This window comes from Pipistrellus kuhlii, unplaced genomic scaffold, assembly GCF_014108245.1.
Source record: "Pipistrellus kuhlii isolate mPipKuh1 unplaced genomic scaffold, mPipKuh1.p scaffold_m20_p_44, whole genome shotgun sequence".
Classification (NCBI taxonomy): Eukaryota; Metazoa; Chordata; class Mammalia; order Chiroptera; family Vespertilionidae; genus Pipistrellus; species Pipistrellus kuhlii.
In genome coordinates, this window is record NW_023425545.1 from 947311 (window position 1) to 962665 (window position 15355).

The window sequence follows — 15355 nt, forward strand, 5'->3', positions numbered from 1 at the left end:
CCAGGGAGGAGCAGGGCCCGGAGGGAGGACCGCGGGACGAGAAGACCTGGAGGGGAGATGGGGGGTGGGAGTCCCAGAGCCGGGCGTTGAGGGGAGGGCGGTTCATGCGCCTTTGGAGGCGACTGGGAGCTTCTGGGCCCCGAACATCACAGCGACAGGGTGGCAGGGAGCACACCCCAGGCCCCCACCTGTCACCGCGGGCAGGGCGGCCCCGGGCGCGGGTGGGATACGTCCACGTGGCGCTGACTCCCGCCTCCCCGTCTGCCCCCCCACCCCCCGCATCTTCAGGCTCCAGAGCCTCTGGGAGGGTGTGGAGGACGCGGCTGGCCGCAGGGGGGCGCGCTCCCCGCTCCCCCAGGCGCTGAGCCCCAGTCTGGGCGGAGGGCCTGCGGGCCACCAGGGGGCGCCCGCCGCCGCCTGTGCGCGTCCGCCCGCCCGCGAGCCCGCGGCGCAGGGGGGTCCCCCCGGAGAGCGGAGCGGGCGGGGGGCGGGGGGTCCCCCCCGGAGAGCGGAGCGGGCGGGGGGCGGGGGGGTCCCCCCCGGAGAGCGGAGCGGGCGGCGCGGGGGGGGTCCCCCCAGGAGAGCGGGCGGGGTGTCCCCCCGGAGAGCGGAGCGGGCGGGGGGCGGGGGGGTCCCCCCCGGAGAGCGGAGCGGGCGGCGCAGAGGGGTCTCCCCCGGAGAGCGGAGCGGGCGGGGGGCGGGGGGCGGGGGGCGGGGGGGTCCCCCCGGAGAGCGGAGCGGGCGGGGGGCGGGGGGCGGGGGGTCCCCCCGGAGAGCGGAGCGGGCGGGGGGCGGGGGGTCCCCCCGGAGAGCGGAGCGGGCGGGGGGCGGGGGGCGGGGGGGCGGGGGGGTCCCCCCGGAGAGCGGAGCGGGCGGGGGGCGGGGGGTCCCCCCGGAGAGCGGAGCGGGCGGCGCGGGGATGGTGTCCACGGAAAAGGGGGCCCGCCGCCCGGGAGAGGAGAGGGCCGTGGAGGCGGGAGGAAGCCGAGGGCGGAGAAAACCCGGGGCCCCACGGCCCCACCGGCCTGGAGCGGGGTCCGAGCCAGCCACCCGGGCATTTCGACCCCGCGACTCCAGGCAACTGAGGGCGCCGACGCCCGATGCCCCCCGCACGCCCCGCACCCCCTCGGGCCGCCTCCCACACCGGGCGCCCGCACCCCGGGGCGCATCCTCAGCCCCCGCCGGAAGGTCTGGCTCCCCCGGGGCTCAGCCCTCACCCCCCCCCCGCACACCCCCCCGCACACCCCGCCCTGCGGGTCCAACCCCCCCCCCCGCCCCGCACACCCCCTCGCACACCCCGCCCTGCGGGTCCTAACCCCCCCCCCCCGCCCGCCCCGCGGATCCTACCCCCCCTAAGGAAATGCCCCGCGGCCGGAGCCCACTGGCCATGACTCCCCCGCGGCTCCTGGGCGGGGCCCGCCTGGAACAGGGGAGGGGGAGGACGGGAGGGGGGACAGGAAGCCCTGGCCCTGGCCCTCTGCAGGGCTGTCTGGCTGGGCTCCCCCCCTCACTGCTGGGGAGTGCCTGCACCTGCGGCTCTAACCTGCCTTCACCCGAGGCCCCATCCTTCCGCGCGGTGGGTCGCTCACCACCAGGCTCCACTGTCTCCACGCTTAACCCGGGTTGACCTTCCGCAGCGTCCTCCCTCCCTCCCTCCCTCCCTCCCCGATGTGCTCCACTCACAGGCTGACCGTCAGGGCCTAACTCACACGGTCAGTCATCCATCCGGGCTCGGCTGTGTCCGCCCCGCCTGCCCTCCAGGCCACACTGGCATTTCCCACCGGATCGATCGCACTGTGTGGCCGCATCTTTGGGGTCACACATGCCCGGCTCGCCTCCCATCCTGGAACGCCCCTTCCCAAGCCCAGGAGGAGGCCACCTGGGCGGAGGGGCCTGGTGTGGACCGGGAGTGTGGGACTGCTCTCAGCCGGGCTCTGACCCATCAGGTCCTGGGGACACTCAACTCCAGGGTTCGAGGCAAGCCCACAGAGTCAGTTTCCGCCCTGCTCCTGCCCCAGGCCACATGGAACTGCGGTCAGAGTGCCCCCCATCCCCCCAACTGCCCCCAGGCAGGAGCTCCCCGGGCCCGAGGGTGCCGCGGCTTTGAGCTGGGCCGGGCGGGGCCAGGCGGGGGCCTGCCTGCTCCTGATGACTCTCCTCTGTTCTCCGGGTGCTGGCCAGGGGGTGATTCCTTCTGGGGCTGGGAGACCCCGTGTCCCACTCAGGGAGGCCAGAGAGACCCAGGGGACGTGGACGGGGACGCTGAGGCAGGGTCTCTGCCACCCCTCCCCACCGCTGGGACCCCTCCTGCTGGCCAGCACAGCACCCTCTAAGCAAGTGGGCGAAGCCGGAATATCACTGGGGACGGGACAGGATTGGTGCCCAGATGCGGCCGGCAGAGGGCAGGGTGGTCTGGGGTGGGGCAGGGCACTGACAGGGCCCGTGGGTGGCTCTGCGCACACACAGCTGCCTCTCCGCTCAGCTTCGCTCCCTGACGAACGGCCTGGAGGGCTGTGGGCCTCGCTGGGCCTCAAAGGCCCTGGGGGCCTGGGGGCCTGGGGGCTGTGGGCGGGGAGCTGTGTGCAGGCGGCTGCTCTCCCCAGTCGCTGGGGTCTTGCTGTCCCAGGGCCCAGGCAACTGCCTCCTTCCTGGGGAAAGAGGGCCTGAGCCCCTCAAGCAAGCGAGCAGGGGTCCGGCAGGGCGAGGGGAGCTGGTCTGTCCCCCGTTAATGTGCACCAGCCTCGCCTGCACCGCACCCCCAGCGGGCTGGCCCCTGGGGGTCAGTGCTCCCCAGCTGACCCTGCCCGCGGCTGACCACACAAGGCAAGTTCAGGCCCCAGCATGCCCGTGGGGTGCCTCTGACCTGTCCCCGCCCCGCCCGGAGCCCCTGAGCGGGACAGACACACGTGTCCAGGAGGGCGGTGACCCCAGGGCCTCCGTGTGCCTCTGCCTCACGCAGGTCAGCGCAGCCCCAGCAGGGGTGGCCTCTCAGAGCCCCCCAGGGTGCCTCCCCTCCCTGCCACCCGCCTTTCCTCCTCCTCTTACGCAAGAATGTGTCAGCAGGACCTGGGCTGCTCTCCACCCCATTGTGAATGCGTCCCCCCATCTCCACCCCAGACAGGCCCAGGCCTGCCCCCTGCCCCCTGCTGCGAGGCCAAATACACCTGTTTACCTTTGGGCCCTGCCCGGATGGAAGTGTGCCTGGCTCCTGCCTCTTCCTCCCACCTGCCCGCACACCCCTCCCCGCCCCCAGCTCACTCTTCCCTCTGAGAGTCTGTGCCTGTGCGGGGCGGAGAGCGGTCGGTCCTCAGCGCCTCGGCTCTGCAGGCGCCTGGCCTGCTGCTGGGGGACAGCAGGAGCCGGGCTGAGGGGTCCCAGGTCGCTGGAGCCGTGGTGGCCTGGCCGGTACAGGATGTGCTCTGGGCAGAGAGGGCAAGGCCTCCAGCTCCAAGTTCCTGCCCTCTCTCCCCCCCCCTTCCCCTCACATGGCAGCTGGGCAAAGGGGACACTTAGGAGACAGGAGAGCGGCTTCTTTGGGAAGGTCTGCCCCAAACACAAGAGTGAAGTCCTTTAGGGGCTTCTCACCTCAAAGGTGGGGATGAAAGGAGACAGGAACCTGTTTGGAGAGTCGGGCACAGCCACACAGCTTACAGGAGAGAGGGCTGCCAGGAGGTCCCCGTCAGATTCCGGTCAGATTGGATTCCCGGTCAGAAAGATGCCATGTGGTGGCTCGATCCCCAGTGGGGAGCGTGCAGGAGTTGATGGAATTTTCTCTCATGGATGTTTCTATCTCTATCCTTATCCCTTCCCCCTCTCTAAAATCAATAATATATATATTTGGGGGCAAGTGGAGAAGGCCAAAAAAAAAAAATATATATATATATATATATATTGATTTCAGAGAAGAAGAGAGAAGTAGAGAGAGATAGAAACATCAATGATGAGAAACATTGATCGGCTGCCTACTGCACACCCCCCACTGGGAATCAAGCCCACAACGCTGGCATGTGCCCTTGACGGGAATTGAACCTGGGACCCTTCAGTCTGCAGGTCAACGCTCTATCCACTGAGCCACACCAGCTAGGGATATATATATATATATATATATATATATATATATATATATATATATATTAGAGAGAGAGAAGAAGAAGAGGGGGAGAGAGAGAACCCCTCAGTGCAATTCATGACCCTGGACTGGGATGCTGGCCGGGGGCGGGAAGCATCAGTGGGGCCATCTGCTAACTTCGAACTTGATGAGGTGGGATTGCCAGGTCCTTGTTCATGTCCTGATGGTGATGGGGGCACGAGGGCTCTGCAGGACGCAGACACTTCAGCAGTTGGTGCTGATGGGCATTTGTCTGCAGCTTACTGCCACCTGCTGCAGTGCACTTTGATGGGGGTCACGTGGAATCCATCAGTAACTAGGAGGTAAAGGGACAGCTTTTTAAAAAGCCACCAGGGCAGGCTCAGCCTGTGTGGCTCAGCGGTTGAACCAGGAAGTCACAGTTTGATTCCGGGTCAAGGGCACAGGCCTGGGTTGCCGGCTCGATTCCCAGTGTGGGGCCCAGTGTAGGGTGTGCAGGAGGCAGCTGATCAATGATTCTCTCTCATTATTGATGTTTCTCTCTCTCTCTCCCTCTCCCTTCCCCTCTGAAATCAATACATCTAAACAAATAAAAAATAAAAATAAAAGCCATCGAGCAGGAGGGATGGCTCTGAAATGCACATTTCCCCCTCAGACGCCGCCTGCTCAGAGTGGGGAGCCCGGAGCACCGGCCCCGCTGGGCGTTGGCAGCGTCCGGGGCCCTTCATCAATGTAAGGCCTGGGCCCGCACAGGGGTTTTCAGCTCCTGGTCGGTTCCCCCACAGGGCTGAGCGGCCCCCCCCCCCCCCCCCCCCGCTCCCCTCCGGCCTCTCCTCACCGCCCCCGCTCCCCTCCCGCCTCTCCTCACCGCAGTGGGCAGCGCTGCCTGCCAGACCTGTCCCTCCCCCAGCCCAGGGGAGAGGGTGGCACGCCCACCTGCCAATCAGAGGTGTAACTCCTTCTGCCAGGGCTGGAGGCTGATCTTGGGGGCCCGTGGAGAAGGCCATATCCCCCCCCCCACCTCCCCCCCCCCTGCATTTCCCCACTGCTGGGGGCCCGTAGGGAGTTGGGCGGGTGGGTTGGAGGGGTGGGGGGGAAGGGAGTCGCAGACTGAGGCGGCCTCTGGCTGCTGTGGGAAGGGGGGGCTGGCTTCTGGGCTCAGCAAGGCCCCACTGGCCCCGCAGTGTGTGCCCGCTGAAATATTTGGAATCATTAGCAAGTGAAAGCAGCATTCGCCAGGGGAATGCAGGCCTGGCCCTGAGCCGAGCCCCAGAGAAGGGAAAGAAAGGGCTAGAAACAGCCCATGGAGGCTGGGCAGGCAGCGGGAGATGCCCATCTGTGCCAGGGCGTGTGTGTGTGTGTGTGTGTGTGTGTGTGTGTGTGTGCTGGGGAGGAGCTGTGCACCCCCAGGGTGTTCTCCTGGGGCTGAGCGGAGAGGTGGGCTCCAGACAAAGCTGGGGGAGAGGACTGAGAGATGCCACGTGTGTCACGCGAACACACGTTCTTTTAAAAAATATATATATTTTATTGATTTTTCACAGAGAGGAAGGGAGAGGGAGAGAGAGTTAGAAACATCAATGAGAGAGAAACACCGACCGGCTGCCTTCTCCACGCCCCCCACTGGGGATGTGCCCGCAACCAAGGCACATGCCCTTGACCGGAATCGAACCCGGGACCCTTAAGTCCACAGGCCGATGCTCCATCCATTGAACCACACCGGTTTTGGCTGAACACACGTGTTCTGTGCCTCAGTTTCCCCATCAGAGCCCTGGTAGGCGGGGCTCCTCGCAGAGCAGACCTCCAGTGTGAGGGGGGAGGGTCTGGGCACACAGACTTCCCGGCCGCGCCGCACCGGGCCTGGGAGGGCGGCCCGCGCTGGGTGCACACACCCCAGGTGGGCGTGCAGGCCCTGGGACGGGCCCTCTGACCTCACACCGTCCCCTCCAGGCGGTGCTGGAGCCTGGCCCAGGCCAGGGAGGCACACTCAGGCGGGCAAGCCCAGGCAGGCCCGGGGGAGGGGGACACACACACGCTCAGCGCAGCCTGCACAGGCGCAGCCTTTGTGAGTCCCAGGCCAGGGAGGGGCTGTGCCTCCTCTTCCGCAGGCTCCTCGGCTGTGGGGTGGTTACCCCCATTGTGCAGACGGGGGCACTGAGGCCAGGGCTGCAGGGAGCCCTTAGCTGCCTCTCCCCTTTCCTGGGACAGTCATCAGGGGGCATGTTCAGGCCTTCAGTGACCCCCCAGCTCCCTCCAGCCCTCCCCCTGCGGCCCCGATGAGAACCCCCCCATCCTTGCCCTCGCCTTTTCCCAAAGAAAGTTGCAAGCAGGTCCATTTGCAGATTTAAAAAAAAATTTATTGTCAAAAAAACATGTATTGCAAATAACTTTCCATGAAAAAGGTTAAATTGCCCTGTGGGCAGGAGGATGGATTCGGGATGCAGCCTGGGGCGCTGGGGGGTCGGGCGCAAGACACTCCCCCAGGAGTGCAGGCGGGGCACGGGCGACCCCACCCCTTCCTGGTCCCCGTGGTTCTAGCAAGCTGGCCATCCCTCCCGGTTAAGCCTCAGCTCTAGGTTACACTCACTACGTTAGTCCGTCTGCCCCTCCGCCCTGCCCCCAACCCCCGGAACCCAGCTCCTCACACTGTCAGCCTCCAGTGGGGCTCAGACGTGCGGGGTTTCCAGCCTCGCCCCTGCCCGCGGTGGAGATGGGCCAGGAGGCCTTAGGAGGTCTCCCTGCCCCGTGGGGGCCCGGCCCTCAGGTCTCTCTCCTCTCGGCCCCTCCGGCTCCGCCCGCCTCCTGCCCGCCCGGCCCCTGGGGCTTTGCTGGAGAGGCCCCAGGGGGTAAATCTGCAGTCACCTCATTAGCGGACCTGGGACTTTTCTCTGGATACAGACCCCGGGTGGGGGCGGGGGAGGAGGAAGGAGAACCTTTGGAAGCCCAGGTGCCCCAGCCAGGCGGGCCCTCAGGCCGGTCCCTGGGGCGGGCAGATGAGGGCAAAGCAACACTGTGTGGGGCCCGGGCTGACGGCGGCGATCGGTTCCCCGGGGCTGGGAGCCAAGGGCGGCCCGGCTGGGGGATGTGTGGCCCCGTGGTGCCGGCCCGGGAGGCGTGCCCAGCCCCTGTCTGGGCAGCGGGGTCCCCGGCCGGTGCTGGGGCGGCGGGGTCCCCCGCCGGTGCTGGGGCGGCGGGATCCCCCGGCCGGTGCGGGGCCGGTGCTGGGGCGGCGGGATCCCCCGGCCGGTGCTGGGGCGGCGGGATCCCCCGGCCGGTGCGGGGGCGGCGGGGTCCCCGGCCGGTGCTGGGGCCAGTCTGGCCGGGACTCGGACGCCGTCCGCAGGCGGGTGGGCCCGGCCTCTTACAAGAAGGCGCCCACGCTGGCCCAGTCCTGCAGCTCGGCGGCCAGGGTGGCGTCCCCGGCCTCGAAGAGGGGCTCGGGGGGCAGGCCGCCGCTGCCGCCGTCGTCCCAGGGGTGCTGCAGGAAGGACGTGGCCAGGAAGGTCTCGTCGAAGTCCAGGCTGTCGGCGGCCTGCTCCCCCGCGGGCCCCCAGGTGGCGGGGCAGTCGACGCGGTGGCCGTGGGCGGTGAGGTCCACGTCGCCGCCCGGCGAGGCGGGGCTCAGCGGGGGGCTCAGCTCCAGGGCCTCCAGCGCGCCCAGCTCCCCGCCCAGGGCGCCCGCGTCGAACACCGCCTCCCAGTCAAAGCTGCCCTTGAGGGGCTCCAGCTCGCCCTGCTCCTCCGGGGTCAGCAGCAGGGAGCTGGGCGGCCGGGGCGCCTTGGCCACGCGCTTGGGCAGCGGCTGCTTGCGCTTGTGCCCGGGCCTGCCCTCGCCCGCGCCCCAGCCGCCCTCCCCCGTGGCCTCCTCGAACTCCCGCAGCAGCCGCTGGGCCTCGGTGCTGGCGGCCGGCGGCCCGGGCCAGGGCGCGGGGCCCGGCGGGGGCGCGGCCTGGCGGGCGAAGGCGGGGTGGATGTGCACCGGGGGCAGCCGCCGCTTCTTGAAGGCGCCGCTCAGCAGGCGCTCGGCGTACTGCGGGTCGATGCGCCAGAAGCCGCCCTTGCCCGGCTCGTCCTTCTCCCGCGGCACCTTGATGAAGCACTTGTTCAGGGACAGGTTGTGGCGGATGGAGTTCTGGGGAGCACAGAGGGGGAGGAGCGGTCGGCGGTGGCCTGTGCTCCCGCCCGGCTCCTACCCGCTCCGCTCGGTGGGGGAGGGGGAGGAGGCTCTGGGACGCCAGCCACGGCCCCGGAGCCAGGAGGGCAGTCGGGGCTTTTATTCCCTGTTGCTGGGATATCTGCCGGCTCAGTCATCCGAGCCCCGAGCCACAGGGTGGATTCAGTGCCACCCTGCCCTGCCCGCCCCCCCTCACCCCACCACTCACAGCCTCTGGCCAAACGCCTCCGCTCCCCCAGGGCCTGGCCGGCCGGCTGTTTGTGGAGGGAGAGGGGCGGGGTGGGCGGCACTGGGTGACCGGCGGCGTGAGGGTGTGCGTGTGCGTGTGCGTGTGTGCTCACATGTGTGTGTGCTCACGTGTGTGTGCCTGCGCTGGAGTGTGTGTAGGGGTGAGGTGTGGTAGGAGCCGATGGCTTGCCTTGTTTGTTGAGCCAGCCGCTGCATTGCCCCCCACGCCCCTCCTCCCACCCAAGCTGTGTGGCCTCGGTTGATTGTCACCCAGCACAGAGCACAGCACTCATTCTTGGGCCCACTTCCCGCAGCCGGGGCTCCGCAGGCGTGGGGGGCAGCGGGGTCTCTGCCTTCGCACCGAGGCTGCCGAGGGCGTCGCCCCGCCAGGGCCCAGCCAGTGAAGAGCGGCCGGGATGTGACAGGCGGCCTGCTGCTGCGGGTGCCCAGGGAGGACTCTGGGTGTCCGGGGGGTGAGGGAGGGCTGTCCCCAACCAGGCCCTGATCCTGAGCCTCTCAGGGCAATGCCTGTGGGCCTCAGAGCACCATCTAAGGCGCAGGAAGGGGACAGGGGCCGGGGGCCTGACCAGCAGGGCGGACAGGTGGGTAGTGCCCGTGGCAAGGCCGGGTGTTTACATGGCGGCCTGGCCCTGGGCTGAGACTTGGAGCCTGAAGCCCGAGCTGGAGGCAGAGCCCCGCGGAGAGCACCTGGCTCAGGTAATTGTCTCCCCGGGGAGCCTGGCGGAGAAGAGGGGAGGAGGGGAGACAGGAAACGGGAGCGGCTGGAGTGGGGGCTGGGGCAGCAGCTGCAGGAAGGCCCCAACCCAGGCTCCGGGACACAGCTGCCTTCACACCCCACAGCCCTCGACCACCTGCCCCCGCCACAGCCAACTGCAACCAGGCGGGAGGCAGAGCGTGGGCCAATGCTCCAGGCAGGTCCTGGAACTCTGTCCCCGGGCAGGCAGTGTCTAGGAATTGTAGGACCGGGGACCAAACTGTGTCCCTCGTCCATCACCACCTCCCCCCCAGGGGGCTGTGTCCGTCCATGGCCGAGTCCGGCCCTGGTCCCTGGGCTGCGCCTCCTGGAGGAGGGACAATGTTCGCCCTTTGAACTCAGCATCCTCACCCCGGAGGCCCCCTGAGCATCCCCCTCCTCCCGCTCTGGAGCCAAATGGAGCATTTCCCAGCACGGGCTCCCCCACGGGGCCTTCCTCCCCGGGGCCCTGCCGGCTTGACCTGGATCTGGGCGCAGTGAGTGAGTCCCTGGAAGGATGGAGGGGGCGGGGTGGCAGGAGGCCGGGCAGGAGCAGCCGCACCCCCCCCCCCCCTACCTGCCAGGTGGGATCCGCGTGGCGGAAGTAGCAGAAGTTGTCCGTGATCCACTTGTAGATGGCGGACAGCGTGATCTTGGTGGCCTTGCTGGCCTGCATGGCCATGCAGATGAGCGTGGCGTAGGAGTAGGGCGGCTTCACGCTGGGGTTGGTGGCGTAGTCCACGTCGTCGGGGGGCGGCAGCCCCGGGGCGCCGGACGTGCAGGAGGCCGTGGGCTTGCCCGGCGTGTGCGGCGGCCCCAGGCAGGCGGGGTCGGCCGCCAGCGGGGACCCCGGCGCCGCGGAGCCCGACACCTGGCCGTAGCCGTGCGGGTCGGCGCCCCCCGGGGGCAGCGCGGGCGCCTTGGCGCTGAGGATGGAGAACTCCTGCAGCCACTGCAGGCTGGTCAGGCTGTCGTCCAGGGCGTCCGGCTCCTCCAGGCCGCCCTCCGGCCCCGCCGCCGGCCCTGCGCCCGGGAGGCGCAGCCAGCTCTCCGCCATGGCCGCGGCTCCGAGGGGGCGGGCAGCGTCCCTCCGGCGCTCCCTCCGCCGAACCGCTACGCCGCCTCCCGGACGCGCGCGTCCATCCCCGCGACCGGGGTCGCCGACTCCGAACACGGACGGACGTGGGGCCTGCGGGGAGCGGGGCGGGAGCTGAGCCCTCTCCCCGCCCGGGGTGTGTGTGTGCAGGTCTTTGGGGCCGCGGTCTGGGGAACAGGAAGACCCCCGCCCCACCCTCGCCCTTCACTCCCTCTTCGGGGTTGAAGGGAGACTATGAGCCAAATAAAGGGGGAAGGTAGGAGCATTCCCGTCCACCCCATTCCCCGCGAGAGCGGAGACTCAGACGCTCCCCCCCGCCCCCGGGGAAGAGGGGCGAGGGAGCCCGACGGGGCGGGGGCCGGGAAGGCCATCTGGCCTTGGAAAAGGGGTTATCCGGGGGGAAGAGCAGGCGGAGGAAGGGAACAGGAAACATCATTATGGGGGCGGAGAGTGAAGCACCCCCAAACTCCGCAGGTGTCAGCCTCCAGGCCCACCGCTGGCTTCGGGACGCATGCGAGGGCGCGCTGCGGGCCGCCCCCCTTCCGGCCCGCAGACCGCTCGGCCCTTACCTGGCTCAGGGCGCAGCCGGGCTAAGGGAAGCTTCTGGAAGAAGTTGCCACCACCCCCGCGGCTCTGAGCCCTCCGCGGAGGGCCCCGCCGGCACCCCTCGCCGCCCCCCGAGCCTGAAGGCGCCTCTCTGAGCGCCCGCGGCCCGGGACTCGCGTTAAGTAGCCGCTCCGAAGGCTTCTCCTGCTGCCATGGCGACGCCCCGCCCCCATAAACAGCTTCCGCCGCTGCCATTGGCCGGCGCGTCTCCAAGGTGACCGCGGGCTCTCGCCCCGCTCTGCGGCGGTAACTCCCTGGAACTCCCTCCTTTGGCTCCGCTCTCCCGCGCCGCCAGCCCCCGCCGCCCGCGCCCGCGCCCGCGCCCGCGCCCGCATTCCCGCCCGAGGGGCGCGCGGGTTCCGGGGAGGCGCGCGGCCCCGCGCTCCCGCCGGCCCGGGCGCTCGGGGAGCCGTCCACCCCCGGAACCTGCCCTCGCCCTGCCCCCTCCGGTCCCCGCTGCTCCGAGGACGCAGCCCGGGGCGCGAGGCCGGCCGAGCGGGGCTCAGCCTCGGGAGCCGCGTGCTGGGCTTCCATGTCCTCTCCTCCGGGCTGCGGCCTGTCCCCCTCTCCCCGTCCCGAGGGTCAGCCTGGTGCCCGCGGGCAGGCCTGACTCTCCGACCCACCCGCCGCCCAGGTGCGCGCCGTGAACCGCACGGACCGCAGACGCACCAAGGCGGGAGGGTAATCCCTCCGGATTCCCGGTAAGCGGCTGCCTCCCCGCCCCTGGCATTCCAGAGGCTTCTGCGGAAGTCCTCCCTCCTTCCCAGTGAGCTGAGGCAGCAGAACCAGCGGGCACAACTCAGAGAAGCCACGGACTTCCCAAACTCTCCTAGCCGGTCATCTAACCCAGCGATCCACCACCCTCTAAGTGACAGACAGGGACTGCGGCCCCCCTCCCCGCCCGGCCTCCCTGCTCTTCAATTATTGAGGAGCTGCAGGGCTGGGAGTTCTCGGGTTTAAGGGCAAGGGTGGGGCTGAGGGCTCCTCGCTCAGGCCTCAGGAGCTGGAGGGCTGTGGGTGAAGCCAGGGCCCAGGGGATGGCACATCCAGGGGCACGGCCTCCCTCGCCCCCTGCCCTCGCCTGCACCCCGAGTGGTAAAGGGGCGGGCGGAAGTCGGACAGGAACTCCCATCAGTAACCAGCGGCAGGCAGCGCTCTCCTTCCTTGTCAACTTTTATTCCGTTTTGAGAATCATGCAGAGTCCGTACACACCGCGTCCTGGTGTCCCCATTGTCCTGTACCCGTGAGCGTAGCTCCGGGGAGGAGGGCGCCCAGATGGCACAGCCGCACACACACCCTGCACACAGCACCGTGCAGCGCCTGGAGCAGAGTGGGCAGCAGGGGTGCCATGAGCAGGTGGACAGGATACAAGCTCTCCCCGGGTGAGATGGCTTCACGTGTGTGGGTCTGTGCCCAGGAGGTGCCCGGCGTGGGCGGGGACTCCGGTGGGACGGAAAGGGCTGTGGGGAGGCCTGGGCCATACCACCCGGAGGCGTGGGAAGCTCAGGCCCGCGGGTGGCAGGGAGGAGTGGCCTCCAGGTAGTCCATGCCCGTCCATGCTCTCGGGGACAGCGGCCGCCAGCACGGCTGTGCCCAGTGATGGGCGGGCAGCGGCCTTGTCCCCGCAGGCTGACTGAGGACCAGCCTCTGGGGGGGGATATTTCCGTTTGCCAACATCTGAATGAGAACTGGGGGGGTGGGGGGGCCCCCACAGAGGACAGGAAGTGGCTGAAAGACGAGGACTGAAGGGCCGCTCTATAGCCAGAGGCCTTGGTTAGGGAACCAAGGCAGAGAAGAACTTTCTGAGCCCCTCCCCCCGGAGAGGACACAGGGCCTCAGAAAGGGGGACGGGATGGCTTCCTGCCAGGTGGCTGCTGCTGACCTGCAGCTCCTGCGTCTCCGGTTACGCCACACGGAGGGCAGGCCGGTCTGCGGGCTCTACCCAGGCGGAGTGAAGCCCCCTTCCCTGGCGTTCCTGGAACTCACACTTGGAGGAACTCAGGGAGTGGGGTTACTGCTCGGATCTCAAACAGGAAAGGGGCGGGGCAAGGAGGATGTGGGAAAGGGGCGGGCACGGAGTGGGGCCTGAACCAGCAGAGTCCACTGTAGGATTCCAGAGGGCAGGCCAGGGAACTCCATCCAGAAGCTTCCATTCCGGCGTGGTGGCACAGAACAGCAGGCTCCCTGCTGACCAGGCGGAACCTGAGCCACAGCCATTGGGCGGTGGGAGGGCCCACTCAGCCGGCCGTGCAGAGCCACCCAGAGGGTGCTGAGCCAGGAGCCCTGGGCATGGGGCTCCCTCGGAGGCCTGGCAAAGGCCCCAGAAGCTCTTCCAGGTGCCAGGTCCAAATACTGAGACAAGCCATCGGACGGGTGTAGCTGGGCTCCACATCCCAGCCTCACATGTGGCTGTTTTCAACTCTGCCCCCAACTCGCCCACCTCCCCAAAGGCCAGCAGACAGAGCGTCCACCCAAGAGCTCTGAGGACTCAGCAGAGCTGGTGCCGAGAGGAGGCACGCCCAGCCGCTCACCGTCCGGGCCACCTTGCTCCCCCAAGCTTTTGGGCTGGGGGTGGGGGGTGGGCAGGTGACTGGAACACCCTAAGTCTCCCATGAGCCTGTGGAAGGCAGTCCTCCCCTTGGCCCTCTCAGGCCAGGAGGACTGGAAGGTGGGGAGGAAAACGGGGTGGGGACACTCCCAGGGGCGAAGGCCCTGCCTCCTGCCACCAGCAACCAGACCACTGATGGCCCCGCTCAGCGCTCTCCACCGCTTCCTGGGGAGGCCTGGGTACGAGCTGGAGGGTCCCTGGTGCACCCGCTCTCAGCCTGTTTCTTCAACTATGAACCAACGCGGGTGGAGACGGGAGACGGGGTAAGATGATGATCGGACAGGGCCAGAGCGATGGCGTAGCTCCCGCACCTGAGAGGTGGCCAAATGTGTTCTGAAATGTCACCTTCGGGTGAGTCCCAGGCCTTCCCGGATGCACCTGACCCAGACCCTCTCGAGGTCCTGTAACGTGTGTGTGTGTGTGTGTGTGTGTGTGTGTGTGTGTGTCTCAGGTCCAAGGCCTCCTCTCTAAACAAGACAGTCACACGAGGCTTAGACTCGCTCGCCTGCTGGAAGCAAGAACTGTCTTTCCAATCAGCCACCTGGTGGGCCGGCACCATTTCGCTTGTCCTTGACGGAAACTCCGCATCCAGTGCAATGTGGCTTGGCCTTCTCCCCCGTCCCCCCCAAACCCGCCCCAAACGGGAGGTTTCAAGTTGGTGTTGCCAGCCCGACACCAGAAAACGCAGCTGCTCGGACTCCGGTCTTCTGGTCTGCCCGCCACTGAGAAGAGAGATGCTGGAGATGCCAACCCGGGGGCCGTGGCTCCCCGAAGACCAAGGTGCAGCGGGATGGAACGTTCCAGAGGGTCTCTGAGGAGGCAGGAGGCGTCCAGCCCCCCCGGAGAGGGGCGGGTCCTGGTGATGAAAGGCTGGGGGTGGGAGAAGGAGCAGGCTGGCCTCCATGCCCCGCTCCCACGCGGTGTACGTCTCCCCGTGTCCCACCGAGGATGCCCAGGAGGCCCCGGCCCGGTGAGTCCGGGACGGGAGGCGGGGATGGGAGGCGGGGACCGGAGTGGCTCTGGCCTGGGCGGGCTCTCAGACGGCCAGAGGCCCCCACACGCAGCGCCCGCTCTCGGCATCCTCCAGGCTGCTGGACGACCGGCGCCGACGCCGAGGGTGCCGACGGCTGAGCGCGTTGTCCTCGGGCTGCCAGGTGCCTGGGGGAGAGAGCACGGTCACCGGGCCCCGCCTCGGCCGGGGCCTGGGTCTCCGGCCGCGCAGCGGGGGGCTCGGCATGGAGGCTGGCGGGGTGCGTGTGCGGGCCACGGCGCGGGAGAGGGCACGGGAAGTGGGCGCCCTGCCCCACGGGCCTCGGTGCCCTGTGACAGAGGGGCAGGGGCTGTTTCTGGTTCTGTGGACCTGCCCTCGGACCCACTTCTGTGCTGGTTTTAAGTCGGCCTACGTGCTGTGCTGGACGATGGACGAGGAAGAAACTGGGCCCCGCCAAGCCTTTCCTCGGGCGAAAAGAGGTGTTTGCACCCGAATGTCTGCTGGGGGGCCAGGGTGGGCAGGAAGAGATTGGCTGCCCAGCAGGGTGCCAGGGACATGGGGGGGCAGTGCCATGGCTTCAGCACCCCGTCCCCACACCTGCCGCTCTTCACCATTTTGATCTGAGCAGCCACTGAGGCCTGCCATCCAGAGGCTGAAAAAGGGGGATCCCACGGGCATCACCCCTAAGCTCCTCACCCGCCCCTCAGTCCCCTGCGGCTCTTCTCCCTCCTTCCCACTCTGCATCCTACCCACACTGCCCTCTGTCTGCCTAACCCTCCGTCCGGATGGCTGGCTCCACCCCCAGCTCCTGCCT

The 15355-nt window shown here is 68.5% G+C and overlaps 2 protein-coding genes across 4 annotated transcripts in view; both read right to left on the reverse strand.

Moving 5' to 3' along the window:
* Positions 1-5434: 5434 nt before the first annotated feature.
* RNF157 (ring finger protein 157) overlaps positions 5435-15355 on the reverse strand; it is a 53218-nt gene continuing 43297 nt past the window's right edge. The window contains exons 19-20 of one of the 3 annotated variants that reach the window (XR_006739885.1): positions 13959-14708; positions 5435-5472 (exon numbers count right to left, since the gene is read on the reverse strand). Coding sequence is in view for 1 of the 3 variants with exons in the window: in XM_036412231.2 (XP_036268124.1) it covers positions 14587-14708 (122 nt within the window). In the remaining 2 variants the exon portion in view is untranslated. Of the gene's footprint in view, positions 5473-12097; positions 14709-15355 lie in introns of those variants that run through there. The other 2 variants (XM_036412231.2, XM_045572139.1) reach the window with 2 other exon arrangements.
* FOXJ1 (forkhead box J1) lies at positions 6420-11220 on the reverse strand. The gene is made up of 4 exons (XM_036412471.2): positions 10906-11220; positions 9818-10429; positions 7388-8216; positions 6420-7230 (listed from the first exon to the last, which is right to left on the reverse strand). Exons 2-3 carry the CDS (start codon positions 10295-10297, stop codon positions 7446-7448), a joined length of 1251 nt encoding a protein of 416 aa, XP_036268364.1. The 5' UTR covers positions 10298-10429; positions 10906-11220; the 3' UTR covers positions 6420-7230; positions 7388-7445.